This window comes from Molothrus aeneus, chromosome 5, assembly GCF_037042795.1.
Source record: "Molothrus aeneus isolate 106 chromosome 5, BPBGC_Maene_1.0, whole genome shotgun sequence".
NCBI classification, from domain to species: Eukaryota; Metazoa; Chordata; class Aves; order Passeriformes; family Icteridae; genus Molothrus; species Molothrus aeneus.
In genome coordinates, this window is record NC_089650.1 from 842,257 (window position 1) to 864,967 (window position 22,711).

The 22,711-nt window shown below is 41.1% G+C and overlaps 1 protein-coding gene across 1 annotated transcript in view; it reads right to left on the minus strand.

The window, feature by feature from the left end:
• The window catches only part of SOX5 (SRY-box transcription factor 5), a 279,452-nt gene that overhangs the window by 195,317 nt on the left and 61,424 nt on the right, over positions 1-22,711 (minus strand). The window contains exon 3 of the mRNA XM_066549577.1: positions 16,014-16,224. Coding sequence (XP_066405674.1) covers positions 16,014-16,224 — 211 coding nt within the window. The remainder of the gene's footprint in view (positions 1-16,013; positions 16,225-22,711) is intronic.

Here is a 22,711-nt window from a genome sequence, read left to right on the forward strand (position 1 = left end):
AAAACTGCCTTCATTCTGTTTCACAAGAAAGCACCAGGACATCTTTACACTCAAGCCACATGAACCTTTCTCTGGAGGGTATAGTCTGGCCACTACATTAATTTTCATGAAGCTGGGGAGTGCCATGGAATGGGCTGTACCTGAATTTCACTTCTGCACCTGTGTGAAAGGATTTAATGCTCAGGGCCACACTGCCCATCTTTCCAGCTTTGTACCCAGGCAGGAGAGCTACACTGAAGGACAGAGACCAACACCAGCTCTCAGCTACTCCTGGCTAAGAAAGGGAAAAACTTCAGTACAATGAGATATAAAACTTCCTTACTTGCTGAATCATTGAACTTTTCCAGCAAATGAACCCAGGGGTTCCCAATATGTTCCTAAAATATTGGGCTAATACCAGAGGGCACTTTCCCTGTTATTTTTCATGTCCATGAACCTCTGCATGTCTGGATTGTGCCCAAGTCTGGAAGCAGAAGTGCCAAGGAACATGTGAGAGGCTGTTCTCCTGACAATTCCGATTTGGCTGGTGCTGGAAACGACAGAAATCCCCAGAGAAAACCAGCAACAGCTCATCTCCTGATATGCAGCACAAGATCCCTACTGCCTACCACAAATACATCAGGAAATGTTACAGAAATGGGGGGAAAATGGAATAATATTGAGAGAAGATGCATTTAAAAAATAAATAAACCCTGTACTCCCTATAAATACACATCAAAGTAGCAGCAGCGATAGTTGTACCAGCAGTAATAATGATGATGTCAGGAAGGGCTGATTACCCTTGCTTACATCCATGCTTTATTCTTACAAATTTTATAAAGCCTATCTGCACATCTAAATCATTAATTTCCATTAATATTTCCAGAGGAAAAAAAAAATAAAATCCTTGCTTTTTAAAGGGCTTTTTCAAAGTTTTCAGTCTGCTGGGCATGCAATGATAATTGCTGCTCTGTTCTGCTTAATGACAGAGCCCTTTCCCTGCACAAAATAAGAAGCAGCTTCTTGCCCACTTTTCTATTTCTTTACCCAACTCAGAGGCTCGAAGAATAATTACAAACAATGCCTGAAGAATGGTTCAGTTAATGTTAATTTATACAACAAACTAATTACTACCAAATGGTAAAAAATCACATGTGGAAGTTCCTGTCTCCCACGCACGCAGCTCAGGCAGCAGCCATCTGTCTCAGCCTGGGAGCTCTCGGTGGCAGGGAGGGAGGCAAGGCAGGGATGGATCAGGAACACCGAGCTGCTCCCCCTGACCAGCCCATGGCACTCAAACACCACTGTCTCTACATGGTCAGCTGAGATGTGGCGTTTTCCCCCCCCCCCCCCCCATTTATAAAACAAACAAACAACTTGCACCAGTAACTGCATTGCTGTCTAAATTTCACCTCGACCCCAAATTATTTAGGGGATCGAGGCAAAATTATCAGAATTTAGGATGCGGTCTAAAACATCTCCATCTATCAGCTGTACTCCTTCCTCCCTGCATTTTCTCTGTGCAGCATCCCTAACTATCAGAAAGCAAGATGTGAGATACTCTTTGAGTCTGCTTACTCTATGTTAGACAACATGATGAGAAAATGTGCTTTTTTTTGTTTCAACATGTTTTTTCCCCTCAACCTGAGAAAGCAATTTTCTCCCAAACCTTGAAAAAAAATCAAAGTCAGTACAATTGTTAAACACTTTTATGGGATGCTCATTAAAAACTGACAGGGACAAAAAAGCTGGGGACAAATCCTGAAGCATTTGTTCAGTTTAAAGTCTCAGTGAATTCAATGTGAGTGTTACTTTATTGAGGACTTCAATACCAGATCCTTCACATGAACGAGGACCTTGGCATTTTGACTGTTAATTATTCCCTGATTAGCTTGCATCTAGTGAAACAAACTAAACACATTATCCCCTAAGCTGTGCTCAGGAAATCTCAGCTCCAATATTCTCTCCTCTCTGTGAGATCAGAACTCCAGCAGTCATCAAAGAAAGTGCTGCACATGAATAGGAGCAAAATATCAGAGTTTAGATTCACAGTACGGATTTCAGAGAAGTGTTTTCCCCCTAACATTAAAAACTTACAAATCTTTCTTTGTTTGAATATAAAGGAAAATTTTCATATTGCAGAATTATCTCAATGTATCTCATCTGAATGAGCCCCCCCTTACGTTTCTGTGAGTCCCACAGAAGTGCCAAAGTGCAGCCTTCATTTCATTAGAAAGAGACAAGCCAGAATAAGGTAAAGACTCAAGATGTTTTACTAAAAGATGAAATGTCTACGAACTTGTGCTTCTGAGTGTTTCTCTACTCAAAAATAGCCTGAAATAATCACAGAGAAGGAACGAGAGGCACAGCAATCTCAAGCAGGGTCCCTGTAATCTCATATTCATGAGGTAACACAGTCATTATTTCTACACAGCCAGAACAGCACCCACAGTTTGAGGGAAGTAAACAAGAAAGAATCACAAGAGAATCCACATTAACAAACAATAACGCCTAATTAGTCTCCATTCAGAGTCCTTAACACAATTATGATATATAAAAAAAATTACAGGGAAATTATTCTCGTAAAATTTTACATAACAAAATACATCCAATGAAGTGGAGGAGGAAGAAAACTATTTTTCTGTTGCTCAGCCTCTTTGTTTTTTTTTTTTTACATCATCAGGAGCTGCTTTCCATGAATGAAAACTTAGAATGTTTAACTAGAATTTCACTTTGTTTCACATTTCACAGTGTTTTCACTTTAAGGTGCATTTTATAGAAGATTGGCTATCATTTAAGGGAAGAGGGAGGGCATGGGGATTACAACCCCAGTTCAGCAAAGTCCAGTTGTTGGTATAACAAGTGAACTAAGACAGCTTTCCCACCATGGATCTGGAGTGTGAAATGAAGCACTGAGTGCTGTATCAACAAGAGGAATAAACAGAAAAAGGAAGGGCCATTCATCAGGGGGTGTGGTGCAGAAAAACCTGCAGAAAAACTGCTTTTGGGGGATGCTTTGGACATACCACAGCCCCTGGCCTGTGACTGACATCAGGTCTCTTCCCTCCTCTCTCACCCCAAGTAGCCTCGAGCAGCTCTCACAGCCAAAAGTCTGCCTCTAATTTTAGTTCCCACTCCTGGCACATGTTGTGTCCTAGATCACTGAAAGCCTTGAATTAATACATTAAGACCCAGTATTAAGCTACAGAAGTGACAGCTTTATGGACTGCATTCAGCCTGGGAGGAAAGCTACCTAGCACTGCTTAAACAATCCCACTGCCCTCTCCAAGCAGGAGCAAGATTGAAAAAAAATAAACAAATGAAAATAATTTAAAAAAAAATCAAAACCAAATCTCCACTAGTATTTTGCCCATCCCAAGATAAATCAGATTGCAAAGGTTTATTTTCTAAACAGGCACACTGCACCTTGTGTGCCCCTGAGAACATCCCGGAGTGCTGTGGGTGGTACCCACAGCCTCATTTCTGGTGCACATTTTCCAATTTTCAGTACAAGCAGATCAGTGCTCAGCACCAACCTGTGAGAGCCCAAGGATGAGATGGAGCTGGCAGCTGAACTCTCTGCAGCACCCCAATGGCACTTTGCTCCGTGCTGTATTTATATTATTTATTATTATTTCTATTTATGGCATGAGGCCAGAACAACAGCAACAGCCAACAAAAGGAGTTTACAGAGAACTATTAGGAAAATTCTGCAGCCTGGCAATGTCAGAAAGCACCTCTCATTGTTTTGCCTTTGTGGGCACCATTACTTTAAAACATTGGGTCATGTGTGCTGTGCAGCACCCACTGGTGCTATATACAAGACCTAAATAAAGCCATGTATTTCCAAACAGTTATATTTCCATGTATATGAAATTAATATTGAAGATGAAACTCAAGTTTCATCTTCAATATATGTATTAAGTTCATGTATATGAAATGAATTAATATATTAATTTCATGTATATGAAATTAATATTGAAGATGAAACTGGAGTTTCTCCCATCCAGTAACCTGTCTAACAATAAAATAACAATAACAAAAAGCCCCATTATTGGCTCAAAAAGACTGCATATTTTTTTCAGCAGAAAGAATAGGGTCCCAAACTGCTTTGATATGTATATTATTCATCTAATAATTTTATGCTTAGTTATAGAATGACTACCAATGAAAGCTCCCTAATTCATCTGAGCTCAGACAGGACTGACTTGGCCAGACCAGTATGAGAAGAATGCATTTTGCTTGGAGAGGCAGCCCAGACATCCCATACCCAAAAGCTTCATGGGAGCTGTGAATCAATTAGATGACACAGCAAGAGGAAATGCACAAAAAAAAAAGAACCCAAAAACTTAAAATAAAATAATCTTCAGTGAAATGTCTCCATATTTAGTTAAACACCACTGCTGATTAAAGCTGTACATGAGCTCAGTGTGGAATCCAGAATTTTTGCAGCTGACAATCATTAGCAAGAGCCTGCTGTCCTCTAGTTTCATCTTCATATATTAATTTCATATACATGGAAATATAACTGTTTGGAAATACGTGGCTTTATTTAGGTCTTGTATATAGATATCTCAGCAAAAATGCACTAACATGCTTTACACTTTGCAACAAGCCAGCAAACCTACAGGATCAAATGAATACACAGTAATCACTACAGCTGAAACCATTTTTCTGGTTAGTTGGTGAATTTTTTGCTTTTTCTTTTTTTTTTTCCCCTGATGCCTGACTCTGTGGGAGATAAGATGCTCGGTTACTGAAATGGGATATGTGTTGTGGGCAAAACAGAAAAGGAAAAGAAGTTTAGCATAAAAACATCAGGGTGCATAGAAAAACCAAGAGGCTTTCTTCTGCCATGTGATCCTTGTCTCTGGACTATTTACCTTAAGATTGTGTGGGCTAATCTACAGTACAAGGCTGATGGCACATTCCAAACTGCACTGCAAAAACAGGCCACTGGGATAACCACTTCCAAGGCAGGAGAGCCACTTTCCTTTCTGATAAAGCCCTTGGACACTGTTCCTCACTTTGAGGCTTTTGTATCTTTGGCTGTTGTCATTCTTGTTTATTGGCAGTGCAGTACAATAATTATTTGGGTTTTTTTTTTTTTTTTTTTTTTGAGATGGAAATCATATTTTCCTTTGGGCATATGGGCTGGCCTTTGCAACTGCAATTCCTGGATATTTAGGAAAACGTTATAATTAGTAGCCAAGTAGCATGTCCCATACACAACCAACAGCCCCTGCTGGACTTCACATCCACAGAGCTCATCTCCTGTGTGTCTATTATTTATCTGCAGATTCAATAATTTAATAAATTACAGCTAAAAGGCTCAGATGAACAATGGAGGTTCCTTGCACATTGCAGTGTAGGAAATTGCTTTTTCTCCCTGACAGGAAGGATCTGGCTCCCTGTGTCACACATCTGTGCTTCTCCTTCCTGGTGCTGCCTAAGCCAGTGCTTTCTGTACCCCAAAAGGCAACTCATCTTGCACTGCTGGGCTTAGATACAGGCATCTTAGAGCTAGGCAATGAAATTTTCCACCAATTAGTGACTCCACGGGCTTGGCTGTTGTTGTTACCTTTCAGTTCTTTTAATCCTGCTCCTTCTAGGAACAGGCCTAATCCCTGTCTGTAGAGGGATAGAAAAACAAGTCACGTTGGGTTCTTTGCCAGTCCTGGAGTAGGTCAAACGCTGCCTTCCTAAAGCTCCTGCATATCCAGGGGGAGTGATGAACTCCCACCTGAGATCAGAATTGGGCCCACAATCCCCTGAAGTGTCCATTAATTCTCCCACACTCAAAAATAAATCAAGATGAGACTCCTCTCAAGCACAATGAGCCTACAATACAAACCCTGCTGCTCTCAACAGGGAGACCAGCAATTCACCTTCAGTCAGATGGCTCTGTCCTCCTCCCTGCAACCTGTAGCAGTTGAAGAGGGCAGGATGCTCCTTCAGCCCCAGGATGTGCTCTGCAAAGGCTCCTCCAGAGCACAAGCCAGCAGGACCCACCAAAGGTGCACACATCCCATCACACCAAACTTCTGTGATGCCTCAGGTTTAGATTTTCTATTTTTCACATTCTGTGCTGCTTTAGTGTGTGGGTCTGAGCTTCACATTCAGTGTTGCTGAGCTCTCTGCACAGAGAAGGGAGACAAAACAATTCCTGCTCCAGCTGGGCACCAAGGACAAATGATCCAAATCTCAGGCCCAAAAGCACAAACCCCGTGGGCTGGAGAGAGAAAAACAAGCAGGGTGGGACTGCAGGGGCTAAAGCTGGAATGGGACAATGAACTGCAAGATGCAAATGGAGCAGAACTGATCCCAGGGACAGAGCCCGTGCCCGGCCGTGCATTTTGGGGCCATTTTGGTTCATCTTGGGTGCAGCCCCGGCTGGGCTCTGGTGCTGCCCAAGGTGGATCCATGGAGGAAATCCTTTGAATGAATCCCTGCTTTATTCTGTAACTCCATCTCCTAGTCTATTCTTTAACTCTGTTCCAGGTCAGCCTTTCCAAGGCATCACACCCAGAGTGGAGACATGCAGGGCACAGCTCATTCCCCTCTGCTCACTCTGGAAGCAATCCTTGCTCCACGCAGCCCCAGAATTCCTTGGAAAACCTTGAAGCCACCACTCATTTCCACCTTTTAGCCCGCACCACAGCCAGCTGTTGGTCACTGCTCCATTTGTCTCCAGGAGGGGGAATCAGGAGGAGGAGGAGGAAGGAAGAATGTGGGAGGACCTCTGCATTGATTAGAAATGTTTGGGGTGGGAAGGAGAGGGGGGGAAAGGAGGGAGAGAGAGATGGAGACAGATTAGAGGGCAGCAAAACTGGAGAGGAAGATAAACAGAGCCAAAAAGAAAAATGTCCTTTGTTCATGTAAATGGCTCTGTGCTCCCAAGCCCTCTGCATGAGTAATGCCACGCCGTGGTGTGTAAACCTCTTGGGCACATAACACAAACAAAACATAACTGGGCCTGAGCAAACAAAGGCCTAAGCAACAGTGATTGAATTCATCTTAAAACAACAAATCAATTCTTGCCTATTAATGCCCTAAATACCAGCGTAGGAGCACTGTCCTGTTGTAATAAACAGCCATGTGTTCAATTACCTCTGCTTGCCCAACTCCTGCTCTCTCCAGTAATTACACCATGCAATGCATTCTACATTGACATTATATTAATGTGCTGGGAGGAGAAATCTTAAATACGAATTAAATCAAGGCTAAACATCTCAGAAAGCCTTACCCAGTCACACGAGTGCTAACAGGGCATTCTTCAGCAGAAAGCAGAGCCTGATTTTTCTCTTCATTCACCTCTCACTCTCCTCCTCTGGAGCTCTTTCCTCCTCCAATAGAGCTCCTTCAAGCTTTCATTTTAATATATTTATTTATATAAATAAATATAGCTTGAAAGAGCTCTATGGCCCCAAAGACCAGAGCAGCAAATCTCTCCTAAGCTCTCTCAAGCCCACTTCACCTGTACAAGAATGCTCCCAAGCAGGAGCATGACGTGAGTATCAGCTTACCTCCCATCAGCCAAGCAGCAGCAACAAAACCCCTTCAACAACAGACAGGTGACAACAAAATGGGGCAGGAAAAACAAAAGCAGGGAACTTCACGGACTGAGACAAAAGCCGGAGAATAAAAGTTTAAGAAAAGGTTTCCTACCCCTTTGCAGAACCGTCAAACAACTCCCATTGAGTGCTGAATAGCACCCAGCAAACAGACCAAACAAAAGATATGATGAAAGACATATTTACTTGTGCAGGGCTCCTTCCCCCCACCTCAACCTTTCTTTCCTTTTCACACACACCCACACGGCACCGTTTGCATTGTGTTGTTAAATAACCAATGGCAACCCAGAGGAAACACTGCAAGGGTTTCTATGATGCTGTCAAGCACCAGACAGATGCTTGGCAGTGTCAATATGTTCTTTACCTTTTGGCTCTGCCAAGGTTTGAAATTAAAAATGAAATAGGGATAATAGTACTGGGAGAGGAAGAGAAAGATGGCAGTGAGTTAGTGCACAGATGTACAATAAACTTTTAAATCAGTGGAGTATCATCCTACCTACCCTGCTGGGTTTTACTTCAGCAATTTAAACTGTTATGGAAATAAATAAATAGAGCTTTTTCTTTTTACTGTGTGCTGGCTGCAGCAATTTTTATAGAAAGCAAAGTAAAATTCTGGGGTGTACCAACTGCAGATTCCCAGGTCCTCAAAACAGATTCAGAGGTTTTGGCTGCAGAGACAGGCCAAGCACATCAAATGTTGTATGTTCTAAAATCTGCTCCAAAATAAAATGCTCTAGGTGCTGCAGAACTTTGCTGACTTGAGACTTCAGAAGGCACAGAAACTTGCACGTTTGGAGAAAATTAAATTTTGAAAGCTTTTCTGACTAATTTTACAGATTGCCCTCAAAACCACAGTGTGCAACATTCAGATATATTTAAGTGTCTAAAACAACTGTTCATTTGTCCTTCTCAGGTCATTAGATACAAAAACACCCCCAAAACCTCACCAGGTTTTGCAACTCATTTTTGTTCGACTAGTTTGCATTTTTTCATTTCAGCTGCCAAACCAAGTCAGGGGAAAAGCTGTTTCCACCTGACCCAAAGTGTTTTATTTAATCCTAATTGAAATGTTTTCATTTCTCTTTCAGATTAATCATCTTAAACATTTAAAAACAAAAAATATCATTTCCAAAGAAACATTTTGTCTAAAAATGTTGACTGTTCCAAATTTTCTACTAGTTTTTGGCTAAAATAAACTTGTTGAATTGCTAAATGCTATCAGTCCTTAATTACTGTGTAACAGGTTTTTTGGTGCTTAGGGCAGAGAGTTCCCCCCAACTCTCCTTTTTTGGGTTTTTGAGCACTTTTTGAATTGATACACGTAGAAATCATGCACATATAGCACATTTTCTCCTGAAGGAATGCAGAAACCACAGTACAATTAAACTGCATGAGAAGGGAAGGTGCTGAAAGGAATTCTGCCTTCCCAGGACACCCTGTGTACAATGCAGGAGATGTGTACAGATGCATAAAGCTGGCAACCCTCAAGCCACCTTAAAAATACCAATGCTAAGCAGACACGTATCTAATAAAGCTCAGCAGCAGCTCCAAACTTAGGAGTGTTTTTACAAGGCTACTTCATTAGCTAAACAAGCAAGTGGGAGTTGCTGCAAATGTTGCTCCTTGCCGTACTAGAGGCTTTCCCTTGCTTCTGGTAAACAGCAGACACAAGACAGCCTTGTGAATAGCTGATGGCACAGACTGGGAGCTGAAGCTAATCAGACAGGATGACAGGTCATCTTAATCAGCTCCAAAAGCCAGTGCACATGCTCCTCCCAGCTCCTCACCTCCCCTTCCCTCAGCTCTCCCTCTCTCATTTGGCTGAATTTCCCCCTTCCCACAAATGGTGCTGTTGAGAAAGAACACAGGGAGCCCTCCAGGTCTCCGCATCCAGGGCGCAGGTGCTGAGGAAAACTTTGAAGTGAGCTCTCCACCAACTCCAGAGCCGGCCGTGCCTCCTCCGTCAGCAGCCCTTATTAAAAAAAACACCAAGCACCCACTAGAACAAAACCAAGCAGGCCTATTTAATTAGGGCAAATACTTGATATCCACTTCTTCATGTTAAACCACGCCGTCACACAAGCCTGGGAGGTCTGATTAATTTTAAAATGCACGGTCGTGACAAGCGCCTCAGGGGTAAGAGAAAGGGGGGAAAAAAAAAATCCCACAAATCCTGCTAGCTCGACAAATAGGTTCCAGCTAAATGGTGTGTATGCTGCCCAGATTAAGATGTTACTATTCAGCAAGGGCTTGAACCTTTAATATGAGGGACAAGAGGGCTGAGGAACAGGTGGCTGGCTCTTCACTGCTGAATGAGTGACATCCCCGGGAGCTGCGGCACGAGGAGCTGGCACACTCCCCACCTACAGCTGGGGCTGCACCAGGGGCAGAGGCTCCTCCAGCTCTCACCCAGGGACCAAAACCAGGGTCAGAAAGCTAATGGCTTTTCCAGGGGAGGGGGAAATGCAAATAAAATAATAATAATTTTAAAAAAAATTAAAAGAGCGCACAAAAACGCAAAGGCTAAATGCATCTAGGTGGAATCATCAGGGGAAACGCATGGCAAAATGATGTGGGGTCAAAAGTGACAGCAAATTTTGAAAAACCTTACCGAAATGAAGCACAGCTGGTGAGGAGTCTGGGGGATAAAGGGCAGACAGGAGCCCAAATAATTATTTTTGCCTTGCTGAACCACTTGTATGTTGTGCTGTTAAAGATGAGAAGTGAAAAGAGAAAGCATTCTGCTTTGGCTCCTGCTTGCTCAGTATTATGGAGTGAAGATAACCCAGAAAGAAATTTTAATTGTAGAGATTCGTCAGAGGAGACTTTCATTCTGAACCAGGGAGGGGGAGAGAGGGGCTGCATCTTCTCTCCAAAAGCACGAGTTTCCTGTATCTCACTTGACCATAATGCTTTCTTCTATATTCAAGATGCTGTATCAGCACCTCAGATGCCTTTATCAAAAGGAAGAAGAAAAATCCAAAAGCTAAAAACCTTTGAGGATGTAAGAAGAGAGAGTTGGAAGGGAATCTAAGCAAATTTTGAAAACATCCATTGAAATAAACCGTGACTATCAGGCTAAACTGTTGGGAAGGAAAACACTTAAAAACTGAAGGCAACAAATGAATAAACTTCACTTAAAGCAAGTCAGAGCTGGCAAGGCTTCAAACTAGGCTACCTCTGTTCTAGAGTTAAAGCACTTGTTAATAAAAATTTAAGCTACACTATTTAACAGGGCCTTCTCTCCACACAGGCCTATTCCACAAATAAACTTTCAAATGTTTTAATTATTTTTTATTTGTATCAGCAGTATGCGAAGGCATATTTCCATATGGCAGGGTCTTTGAAAGAAGCAAGAGAAGTTTGATGCTGTACAAGAAAAGACACATTTCCTGGTGACAGACTGCAGAGATGAGCATGGAACCACAAGGCACCTGAAGCACCCTTCCACAGCAGCAGCAGTGCACGAGCAAAACTTGAAAGTGCTCAACTGCCAAGTACCCTTGTTTGTCCTTCAGTGGAAAAGCATTACAAAGCCTCTCCAACACACACTCTGTCAAAGGGGCACCGAGGAACCAAATAAAAGAACTTTAAACCTCAACCAATTACAGTATCCTTGGGCCTTTCCTGAATCTGTGCACTTTATTTCCATCCCTTCTCATCAGATGTGATTTAAAAACAGGAGTCTGCATTTCAAAGGCCACCCTTCTTGTGCCCATGAATGGCCTGCTTTGGAATCTGTGGCTTAAAAAGAGGGAGACATCTTGATTTTTTTACAAGATTTGTTCATTAAAAGTTTGATAATGTTAGGAGATACCCCAGCTAGAGAGCCTGAATTCAGCATGGCTCACTTTTACAGATTACAGAACTGCTTAAACAACAGTCATTTAAATTACCACATTAACAGGTTCTGTGATTTATAATGTAAACTTAAACATCAAATACAAACAGCCTTTGGGGGACGTTCAGAAGACAAAAATCATGCCCAAGAGGCTCTTCTCATCTCTTTTTTCACAACAAGTAATTACTTACAGTACTGCTGCCTACTACAATACATGAGGCTCTGGTACCCACATTGCCTGCTAAAGCTCTGCAAACACACACATTCCCTTCTTACCAAACAGCTGACATTATTGCACCCCCTCTGAAGACCTAAGGATTGTAAGATCAAAATTTTGGAGCAGGCAAAATATAAAACACAATAAATGAATAATTTTTGTGTTTGTGTCCATACATATTTATGTCTAAATACATATAATACATTATATATATTGTGTGTGTGCATGGATGTACACGTGTATATCTGTGTTCGTGTCTTTATGGAAAATTCAAAGTATTCACTTAAACAGCCCAACTGAATTGAGTTTCAAAGGTCCTGACCAAGGAAGAAGGAGCTGTGCAGATGAATGACTGCACCCACACAGGCTCATCAGGTGTTCATATGATATTTCTTTATACAGAATTCCTACAAATCCCATACAACAACACGGGTCTGGCCTCAGAAGCCCCACTATGAAGGTTTTAAAGATGAACAGATACATAACCTGTTAAAACTGCCAACACGGAAAAAGAGGATTGATTCTTAATGAAAAGTTAGGAGATGTAAAGAGCCAAAGAATTCTCCAGCTTATTCTAAATATAGGGAGGAATTTACTTGTTTGCCTCTTTCCTTTCCAGAAGCCAAGCCATACGTTTAGGGGAAAGGCTACAGAGATTTCAGAGATTTAATTTTCCACAAGCACAGGCCATAAATTAAAATGCAGCAATCCAATCACATTAATAGTGCAAGGAAAAGCTAAGTGGTTGCTTTGGTCTTTTCTTTCACAAACTTGTGTCAAGCTCAGTGACTTCAAAGAGATTTCCATTTCATTTCTACAAATGAGGAGAACAGACAGACAGAGAGCCTCTGCCATCCTCTGATGCCTGAAGAAAACAGAAGAAAAACATGCCTGTATCTCATTCTCCTAATGATTTTAGCTGCAAAAGGAATCCCATGGTCGGCAGACGACCCTCGGGGCAAGGGCTGGGGGTCTGTCACAGTGTATAAGGCTTCTCCAAACCCACTCCATTATCTTCATTATTGTGCACCAGGAATAAAAGGGGACTGACTCCTCTTCTGAAGCCCAAGTTAGAAAGGACAGAATATTTCATGTAAAATAACATTGTGTGACTTCAGTAATAGGTTTATGCCTTTGGGGGCCTCATGCTAAAGCTGCATGTAAGGATTTTCCACAGAATTTGAGAGAAGAAAAGTGAGCACTGTATTAGTAATGAGTAAAATTCAGGGAGTTTCAGATCCACTGGAACACTTATGCCTCTGTGTCAGCATGACTCATTGTCAATCACACACTTCCATCCAGCAGCAGGAAAATGGTAAAATTAGGGGGAGAAGAAAAGGAGCAAGGAGCTTTGGAGCTAAGTATAAACCCCTATAAAAACACCCCCTAATCCCCCCAGCTCATACCCAAGGAGGAAAAGGCAGTGCTGTACTTTTGGAAGAGCAGGCAGCGTGGGCTCCTGCAGGGCACATTAACCAAGGGTACATACACAACAAATCTACGTGAAACCCATTTATGTGGAGAGTGATGCTACCCTCATCAGCTCCTGTGTGAGTGCAGGGAAGTGTTTACATATGTGCACTGCTGCACTCTGAGCACTGTGTTTAAAATATAAAAATTCTTGTCCTTTACCAACAAAACTTCCTAATTTTCACTTTTATTTTCTAACAAACAATTGTAAGAAACTGTTTCCCTTGTATCAGTGAAGTTTCCTAGAAAGAATCAAACCAAAAAAATCAATAATTTGGAATATCTCCCTTGTCCTTAAAGCCCATTTCAGAAAAGAGAAGCCCTTTCCCTGATTGATACAAGGTTTGAATTGAGACCTAAAGTTGTCTATGCAGCCCTTCCCTTTTTTCTGATTTTGAGGAAAACAGGCCATTTGAGAGAATGCTTGAAAAGCACGTTTCCCACAGCAATTCAGAGGACTATTTCAAACAATAAAAAGAGAGCAAACACAGCCCATTGTACAAGTTAAATAATATATAAACTTTTGAGTACATAAAGAAATGGGAATCTGGCTCGTATCTGGTCTTTGAAAGATTCACAGGAAATTGATTTAATTAAACCTCAACTACTGGTGCAAATGTTTCCCTTTCTTCCCAAAGGGAAATAAAGTATTATATTATTCTTGTTGACATAATGCAGCAAAGCTTAACCAAGATTCTTGATCTTCATCCCACAAAGCTTTACAAACTAGCAAGACTAAAAATCATTAGTGCAATATGCATTTATCACAAATTGCTGCGTTTTTACCTACATGTACTATCAAAGATTCCCACTTGTAACACCTCATTCACAGGGAAATTCATTAATATGCTAATTACCTGACTAGCAACCAGTGATGACTGACAATTTTACTTTAGCACTACATGAAGAAGACATGACAATAATTTTCTGCTGGGGTTCAAACAGAGAAGACACTGCGTTGTATCAGAATATCTCTCATTTAGGGAAAAAGACTCATATTTGCAGAGGACCTCTAAGAACAGTCTAGCCATCTGCACCCAGAAATATATATTTTTTAATTAGCCACTCTAAAAACAACCATGTTGGCTGAAGGGAAGGGGGAGGGAGGCTTGTCAAAATGATGTATTTGTCCCTCACCACCTTTCAATGCTCTTATGCAAGTCTAATTTTCTTCCTAGCCACCTCACCTCTCTGGCCTCCTTTTGTTTCATGTCCCATTTCCCATTCTCTTCTAACTTCTGAACTTTTGTTAGTTCTCTTTTAAGGAGAAAGGGAAAAAAAAGCTCAACTCTTTCCTATTCATTTTTTCCTGGATGGGGAGTAAGCAGAGACATGAATATGGCACCCTCATAATGATTTAACTAGGGCTTAATGAAATTTTCATCACAACCTGCTGTTCAATTTAATGGCCTTTGAAAGACAATAGAACAATGGCTAGAGGGAAGAAAAGATTTTTTGTTGCACGCATTTGCAAAGCCCAACATTCAGTTGCTCCCCCTCCTCTCTCTCCCAATCTCTTCACAAAGCTGTAGATCTTTTGTTTGTACTGTATATTTTCATTTTAGTAGAGCTGAGATAATGCACAAGCTCTGTAACCATTCTCATGTCTGTCTGTGGCCTTTCCTTAATGGAGTCTGTGCAGCTTGTACAACCTCATACTCAGCAGAGTATTTATGCACTGCCCAGAGCTCCTTGTTCTCTCCTCTCTCAGATAAAAAGCCTGTTCTCCTTCCCACCCATTCCCCCTGCAATCTTCCATCCAAAGGCACACTATGGCACTGACCATTACACCAACCTAAATGCAAAAGAAATGTTGTAAGTAATATTAAAAAAATGTTCAGACAAAGAATTTGTTTCCCAGCAGACCCTTACTGCATGCTCCAGTCAAGAGCAGCATTTACAACCTCATTTACAACCCTGCCATGCTCCTGTATGTGCCAGCATGTTTGTGTCCATGCTTCCATCCCAGTATGCAGGAAATTGTCCTGAAATTTTCTTGTAGGTGCTGTCACTTCATGCTTCAGCACTGAGGTGGGCCCTGAGAGCCCTGCTATTGAACATTTGGAGTAGATTTCTGTTACAGGATAGGTGAGTGTAAATGAGAATAGAGACTCCTCACTGTGCCCTAGGAAACAAGGCTCAGTATGCTCTCACAGCTGGCTCACAGTGCCCCAAAAATGCAGCTGTAAATAAACATACAGATACCTAAAGAGAGCACAATGAGAGCTTCATCTTCCAGTCAGGGTTTGGGCTCTGCCTCAAACAGGCAAAAAATAAAAATCCTCATCTCTGGTCTTAGTCCCAGAGCACGAGTCCCACAGAACACAAGTCCTATGACCACCAGCTGGAGAGAGTCTCAAAAAGACCCTCAAAAAACCCATTCTCCAGAAAGGACACTGCATGATGTTTTTGCCCACATATAATGCAGAGAACACCTGCATTCCCTGCCTGTACGGTACCTGCACTACACATAAAACAGACCACGATGTGTCCCACACAAAAGCTTTCACTAACTCCCAGTTTACCTTCTTACCTTTCAAACAATGACCTGCACACTAGATCATTTCAGAAAACCACTGACATTGATGATAAATAATACTTCTTTTAGTTCTAGACATGGGGAGAGGGGAGTAGTGGTGTAAAAGCTCCCAGGTGATTAAAATTGGCTTACTGCAGGCATACTGAGGAGGTTGCCACTCTAACAAAAAGACCACTAAACTCTCTTTTTGGGAAAAGCTAAAAACATTAGCTGTGATGGGACACTGATAAAATTTACCTCTACTGCAGAAAAGAACTGTAAGATCTTTAATTCTGCTGGCACGGAAAAGCAAGCAGCGCAGAAAAACGGCACGATTAAAAACTATATGCAATCCAAAGGATCTGGAGGAAAGAAAAGAACACAGGAAATTTTGGCCAGCTTCCCAGGCCTTACCTTCTGGCTCGTTTTTGATGAGCTCTTCCATTTTCCTTTGCTTGAGGGTGTCCACGACATCTGCCAGGCTGCCCTTGCGGCGCTCGGGGGTGCCCAGCGCCGCGCTGGACAGGGACTCCCCGCCCTGGCGCCCACCTTCTTCTGCCTTCAGGGGTGAGGTAGATGAGTTGTGCGGGGCAAACGAAGACATCACTTTATTGCCATCAACTTCCTGAAAGGGGAGAAAAAAAACAAGATGAAACGTTCCTTGCTTTTCTTGAAGAAATTGGGGGGGGGGGGGGGGATCGGAGGAAAGAAAGGAAGAACGGTCCTTTGTTCTTTGAGTTCATTGCTATTTGTTCTTCTGTTGAAACCTTTAAAAAAGGCAAGCAATGTTTCAAAAACAGCCAGAACAAAGCCTATCCATAAAGCATAAACCAAGATTACAGGCTGGAGTGAACAAAGATCAGCTTGCAAGAGAGAAACATAAAATACAGTTTTTCCCTAATTGAGAAGAAGTGTTGTTCTCATAGGTTTCCTAATAACAATGGTATTGATTACCTGTAATTGTTTGTTCTTTTACAGCTCTCTTTCTAAAAAAACCTTCAATTTTTACAAGGACCATTAATTTCCTGACTTTATTATAAAGTACTTAATGCCTTGATTGGCTAGTTGTTTTAGGAAATAAAATAGCAACTAAACATTAAATGTCCTTCACCATATGCCATATTTTTACTCACAGTTCAAGCAGTTCTCCCATCTATAAAGGATGAAGCAATTACTTTCTGTTTCCTAATTCTATTCTCTTCTGTCTTAAACCTTCATTTCTGGTAGAAACAGTATTTTTTACAAAGGTGGTCCTAATGACTTTCCCTGGCAGCACAATGGCAAAACTCAGTGACTTCCTGGAACATGCACACAACCCTCCTCACGTGAGAGTCCACACAGCTCTACTCATTAATTTTAATGGAAAGCAAAACTGGCTCCAGCATCTTCAAACCTGCCTTCATTAACACAGGAGCCTTCTCCTCCACATCTCCTCCAGCTTAAAGCAACGTTCTCTGCACAATTCCTCCTCCTTTCATGTCTGTGGTACCCTACCCTTCTATACACAGCTCCCAAGCCCATTTTTCCCTCTGCTGATATATGCCATCCGTACCTGAAAAACTCAGGTCAACATCTCCAAACAAAGATAGCAGCAGAGTAATAAACTGCCTAAAATATAATGCTGTAAACACGAGTAGTTTTTATTTTGATGTCATTTCCCAGGTTTTTTTTTTTCCACTATCCTGTTTTTGTACTCTAACTGTTTAATGAATATTGTTTTTTAAATAAGCCACTGGATCATCACGTTATATGAGTTACAGATTTGGCAGAAAAAGTCTTAATTTTTTAATTGTTTTAATTTCTGCACTTCATTTCAAGAGGGTATGAAGGTGCTACATGCCTATAAATATGTACACACACTCTGTTTAGTGATTTTTGTTATAATTTTATATTTTTTGAAGTAATTTTGATGTCTGCTCTAATAAATCACAGTATTTTAGGAAAAAACCCCACTTTTATAAAAGAACATAAATTGCTACAAATTATTTTAATAAAATCTAAGTAAAGCTACATGGAAAATACGCAATAAAGAAAATAGATTTGTTTTCACAGGCTACTTTGTTGTGGCAAAAAGATTACCTATGGTTAAGAAAACTTTTAATGCAAACAGTTTGGAGCAGCTTGAATGTGTTATAGTAGTGAATAAATTCCCTAACAGAATCGGATTTAACTGAGATTACAATCTGGGCCATCATATGCCCCAAAAACCAAACCCAGTGATGTTAATGAGAGACTTTCTACTGACGTCAATGAGCTTTTGACCAAGCCCTAAAAAATTTTCCAACTCCAATCAACAGAAATGCTCCTTTTTTCCCCTTCCAACTCCCTCCATTTTTTTTCTGCACTTGAGAAATTCCTACTTGCTAACACCGGACTTCAAAACTTAGCTGAAGCCAAATGCAGTTTTTTTCACCTATAGACTTGAGTAAACTGATTTTTTAACACCAATCTAAACAAGCAAAATGGTTAACTTCAGCATCATTTCAGACTTTATCTAAAATTCAAAACCATTATCACCAAGTGGCAATTTTTTTTTCCTACACACGAGGCTAAAAGAGGAAATATCTTGAAAGCTGCTTTCTTATTCACACTTTGAGATAGATAAGCCAAATATCATCATCCTCAGTTACAGTTCGTAAATCTACCTATGCCACCAGTCATGAACAGAACAATGTGTTTCTTCATTTTACCAAGAATTAGTTTCTTGCTTTAATCCAAAGCAAGTCCCAAAGACTTTCACTCCTGTTTCTGTGTGTCACACATTGTGTATTACAAATACTTTGTGTATTTTACAAATACACAAAGTATTTGTAAAACCTGCCTAAACCTCAGGTCTCACCACTGCAGTTTCTATGCACATTTGAGGTACATGCAAGTGGGGGTTTGTATCTACAAATATATTCTCATATAAAACCAGGTTGTTATAAGAGAAGAAGCACAAGAAGACAAGGATTGAATGACTGTATAAAGTAATATAATATGGTTTTAAGAATCACAAATTGCTTGGTTTTCAAATGAAGCTCACAAGTATTTTTAAAACTCTGCCTTGCTTTCTGGGGAAAAGGAATTGTGAGGGGGACAATGCAGTAGTCTGTGAACAAAGCACCATGAAGGACTCTGAATACTCAATTCCTAGTTCTTTCAAATGCACTGTGGAACCATAGAAAATAAAACTTTTTTCCTTGCATTTCAGTTTCCTACCTGTAAAGCAGGCACAAGTAATCTCTTATATTAGAAAGGTCTTGGAATGATAAATTCATTAATAACAGAGATACTCTGTGACTACAACGTTGGCTAAAAGCATTTATAATACCACAGACTTCACAGCTGGCTGAGAAAGGAAAGGGAAGTGTTCTACAGGATTTTTTTAAAAGATAAATTAGATACTGAAATATACAATCAAGAAACCACCCCCCTGCAAAAAGTTTCTCTGGAGCTCTTGGTTAGGTGTGCATGTACGCAGTGTTTGCATATCACATACATGGTTATTTATACACTTGTGGAATTTAAGCCTCAATCAAAACACATATACAGTAGGGGAACAGCTGCAATCACATCTCAGTGGGCTAAATTACAGTACACCAGTGAATTATTCATTCAGAAAGATCTGTGGCAATCACACATCCATTGCGTGATTCGCAATCCAAGAGGAATCCTCTGCTCTCTGTGCTGTGGAGGAGAGCTCAGCCCAGCTTCTGCTGCTGGGGACACTTCAGCAGGAGTCCTCCAGCACACAGCTCCAGAACCTGCTGCCCCACAGCCCAGGATCCCTTTTACTCTGCCATTCACAACAACAAAATGAAACGTACATCAGTTACCTTTCTTTCACTTCATGTCCCTCTCTCTTATTTTGTTCTTTTTTATGCCATTACTTGGAGATGTGAAAAAGCTCTCAGTGGGTCTGGATTTTTACTGCTAGCACGTAAAAATAAAGGACACTTCCACCACATAAAACCTGCTCGTGTCAATGGCTGCATAAAGCCAAAAAACTCTGAGTGAAGAAAATCCTCTGATATTGCATTCAGAAGTTTAACTGTCCCCCTGAAAACACTCAGAGAAATACTTAACGGGCAAGAAAGACATGTCAGCAACAGTTCAAAAAGCAATCCCCTGAGAAGAAGTTCCCCCCCAACAAGTGAGATTTAGCAGGTTGTTTTTTTAAAAGGACAAACTGACATGACTTCCTCCAGTTTCACTGAGAGAACAGCAACAGCCCTGTAAAGTGGAATTAAGAAACATCAGTATCTACCACTGACATTGTACAATTAAGTCCATCAAGCCACACACAGGACCCATCTCTGAGCCAGCAGAGCCGAGGACAAAGACTTTTCCTGGAGAACAGCCTCTCCCAGCTGCGTAACCATTTCACCTGCTCAAGTTTGATTACATTCCAGCCTCTGGCACTGCTAATCCTGGTGGCAGTCTGATGCAGGCAGCAGCTGCCTGGTGCACAGGGCTCTGCTGCTCACCTGCACTGCCAATTGCTCTGCTGATAGGTGCTGGCCCAACATCTCCTGCAGCCCTGGGCTGGGATGGTACTCACCAAACACCTGAGGCTGCTGCGTCTCGATTTTCCCCTTCAGAAAGGCAGACAAGGACTGCACAGATCCTGCTGAAGCAAACACTCCAGCCCCTTCTCTCCCTCCCAAGCACAAAAGGGAGCAGCCCACGTTCCGTGTCTTCTGCTCCTGTTCCCAGCTAGAATCCACAGGAAGACCTGCTCATTTACAAGAAAGTCGCCTGGATATTGCCAAACAGCTTTCCACCTATGGAGGAAATACCTCTTCCAAGGTTTAATGATAAAACAGGCTTCTGCCCTTTCAGGATGAGGTCAATAATCTTCCTTTGTTAATCTTGGGCAAGCTTTACTTAATCTAGCCCCCTTGTCACCTTTGTGATTGACAGGAAAAGTCATGTCACTGGACAATGGACTTGTCCTCACTGAGCAATATCTTTTTTAAAGATTACAAAATGTTACCCTTGCTCTCATAAAAAAGTGCAAACATTCTGCTGTTAAAAGAAACTCTTCATTCCAGCTGTGTCTTTCAAATGGTCTCCCTCTGTTTCCAGGGTCCAAGGGAGGCATATTTCAGTTCTACAGAGGAACATTTAAAGGCTTAATGAAAAGAAACAGGTTGTACTCGGTGAGATCTCCAAAATATCTCTTAGTGCTCTAAATAGATCTCATCTTCTCCTTCCTCATCTAGAGATGCACATTATTCCTGTCTGCAATTAAACTCAGACACTCTGCTTCTGTGACATTAAAATTTTGTCCCAAACCAACCAAGAATCGAAGCAGAAGAAAACTGAGAAGTAAGTCTGAAACTGTTAATTACCACCATATGGTATGCATGAAGTCTGCATCTGCAGGGGAAAAAAAAAATATCTATCATGAGAATCAAGCTGCTGGTTTTGCAGCCAAAAACACCTGGAATAAAATACTTGTGCCTTTAAAACAAGCACAGACATTGTCTGATTTTAAGAAGCCTGTGATCCTAAAAGCAACCAAAAAGGTTCTTTTTTTTCAAAAGCTGGAATTTTGCCCATGCTTCACTCTTTCAGAATGTGCAAAGAAGACCAAAGGCACGTTTTTTTTCTCTGCTTTCTACATTACACATGTAGGCCTATCTATTTTATAGTCTCCATAGTGACCAGGAAGCTGATAACAGTATGACATAAGAGATAATCAGAAGACAGAATACTTCACTCTTCTGAAGACAAATGATTCTCCAGCAATTCAGTACCGTTTTCTATTTTTTAAAATTTACTTTCCCCAACAATATTTTAGGAAATGAGTATCTATGTGTAAGATTGAACAGCACAGCTACTTCAAGAGAAAATCTGGAAGCTGTAGAAATATTTCCATTGCCCACAGGAGGCCCACCAGCAATTACAAGAAAACTCAACTTGACATTTCCAGTATTTGTTAATGTTTAAAAGAAACAAATCAGACACACAATATTCACAAAGCAAGAACAATCTTCAATTTTTGCTTAACCTTCCATTTACAATCTTTGCCTCAATTAATGCAATTAACTTACTTCAGGAGCTTAAGTGCCATTGTCTTTCAATGGGAATCCTATTTTCAAATCACTTAAGTGGAGAACTGTCCTCTTCTACAGGCTGTGTCACAGGGGCTTCAGAGCAGGGATCACCACGCCCCCTGGTTTATGAGGGCTGTATTTATATATATATATATATGTATATATATCAACCTGGTACCTTCAAGAAGGTGAAACAAACCCATATTCCATCAGGCTTCCCAGAGGACACTGTGCCTTTCACATGTAGGAATTTCCTTCCTTCTCTCTTGTATTTAAATAGTCTTTGGTCTGTAAGCCTCCTCCATGCAGTAAAGTTGCTCATCAGTGGTGGAGAGAAATGATCTCAAGGAGATTGAAAAGGAAACAGTGGAGGACACCATAGGCAACCAGGAGACTACAGAAGGTCCCAGAAGGGAAAATCAGGTGGAAGAGGATAAATACACTGTTAGGAAGTGAGAACTGACACACAACCCAAAGAGGGATAAAAGAGTTAAGGTCATCATGAAGACTCAAACGTTATGGGCCTGCAATCAGATCCATGAAAAGAAACCACTGTCCTTATTCCTATTATTTCTTATCCTAGGACTGTGGTTTTAATGATGACAAGGAAATCAAACACAACAGAGAGTGAGGAAGGAAGGGAATGGATCAGAAGAGTCAGCTGAAGAGACCATGGTGGCGGAGAACTTTTACGTGAATTAGGTGAACTAAACACAGTGAACAGAGGGGCACTTTTTTGGTTTCTTTTTACTGTGACCATGCTACCACCATCAAGGGAAATACATTCAAGTCAAATACGGATTTGGCTTTACTGACACAATGCATGTGGAACTCCAAGACTTATACAATCCTGATGACATCTTGTGCTCCCTCTAAAATGTTAAAATTTCACTTTGTATGGAATATAACTTATTTTTAGCAATCACTACTAGCTCTTGTCCTTCAGTCTGTATTTATTTGACATGAAGTGCTGTATCTATTTAACAACCTCTTCTTGATGAAGCAGAAGATACACTGGGCAGAGGGTTCAGCGGGAAGACTAACAGGTATTTCCAGTACTTGGTGTCC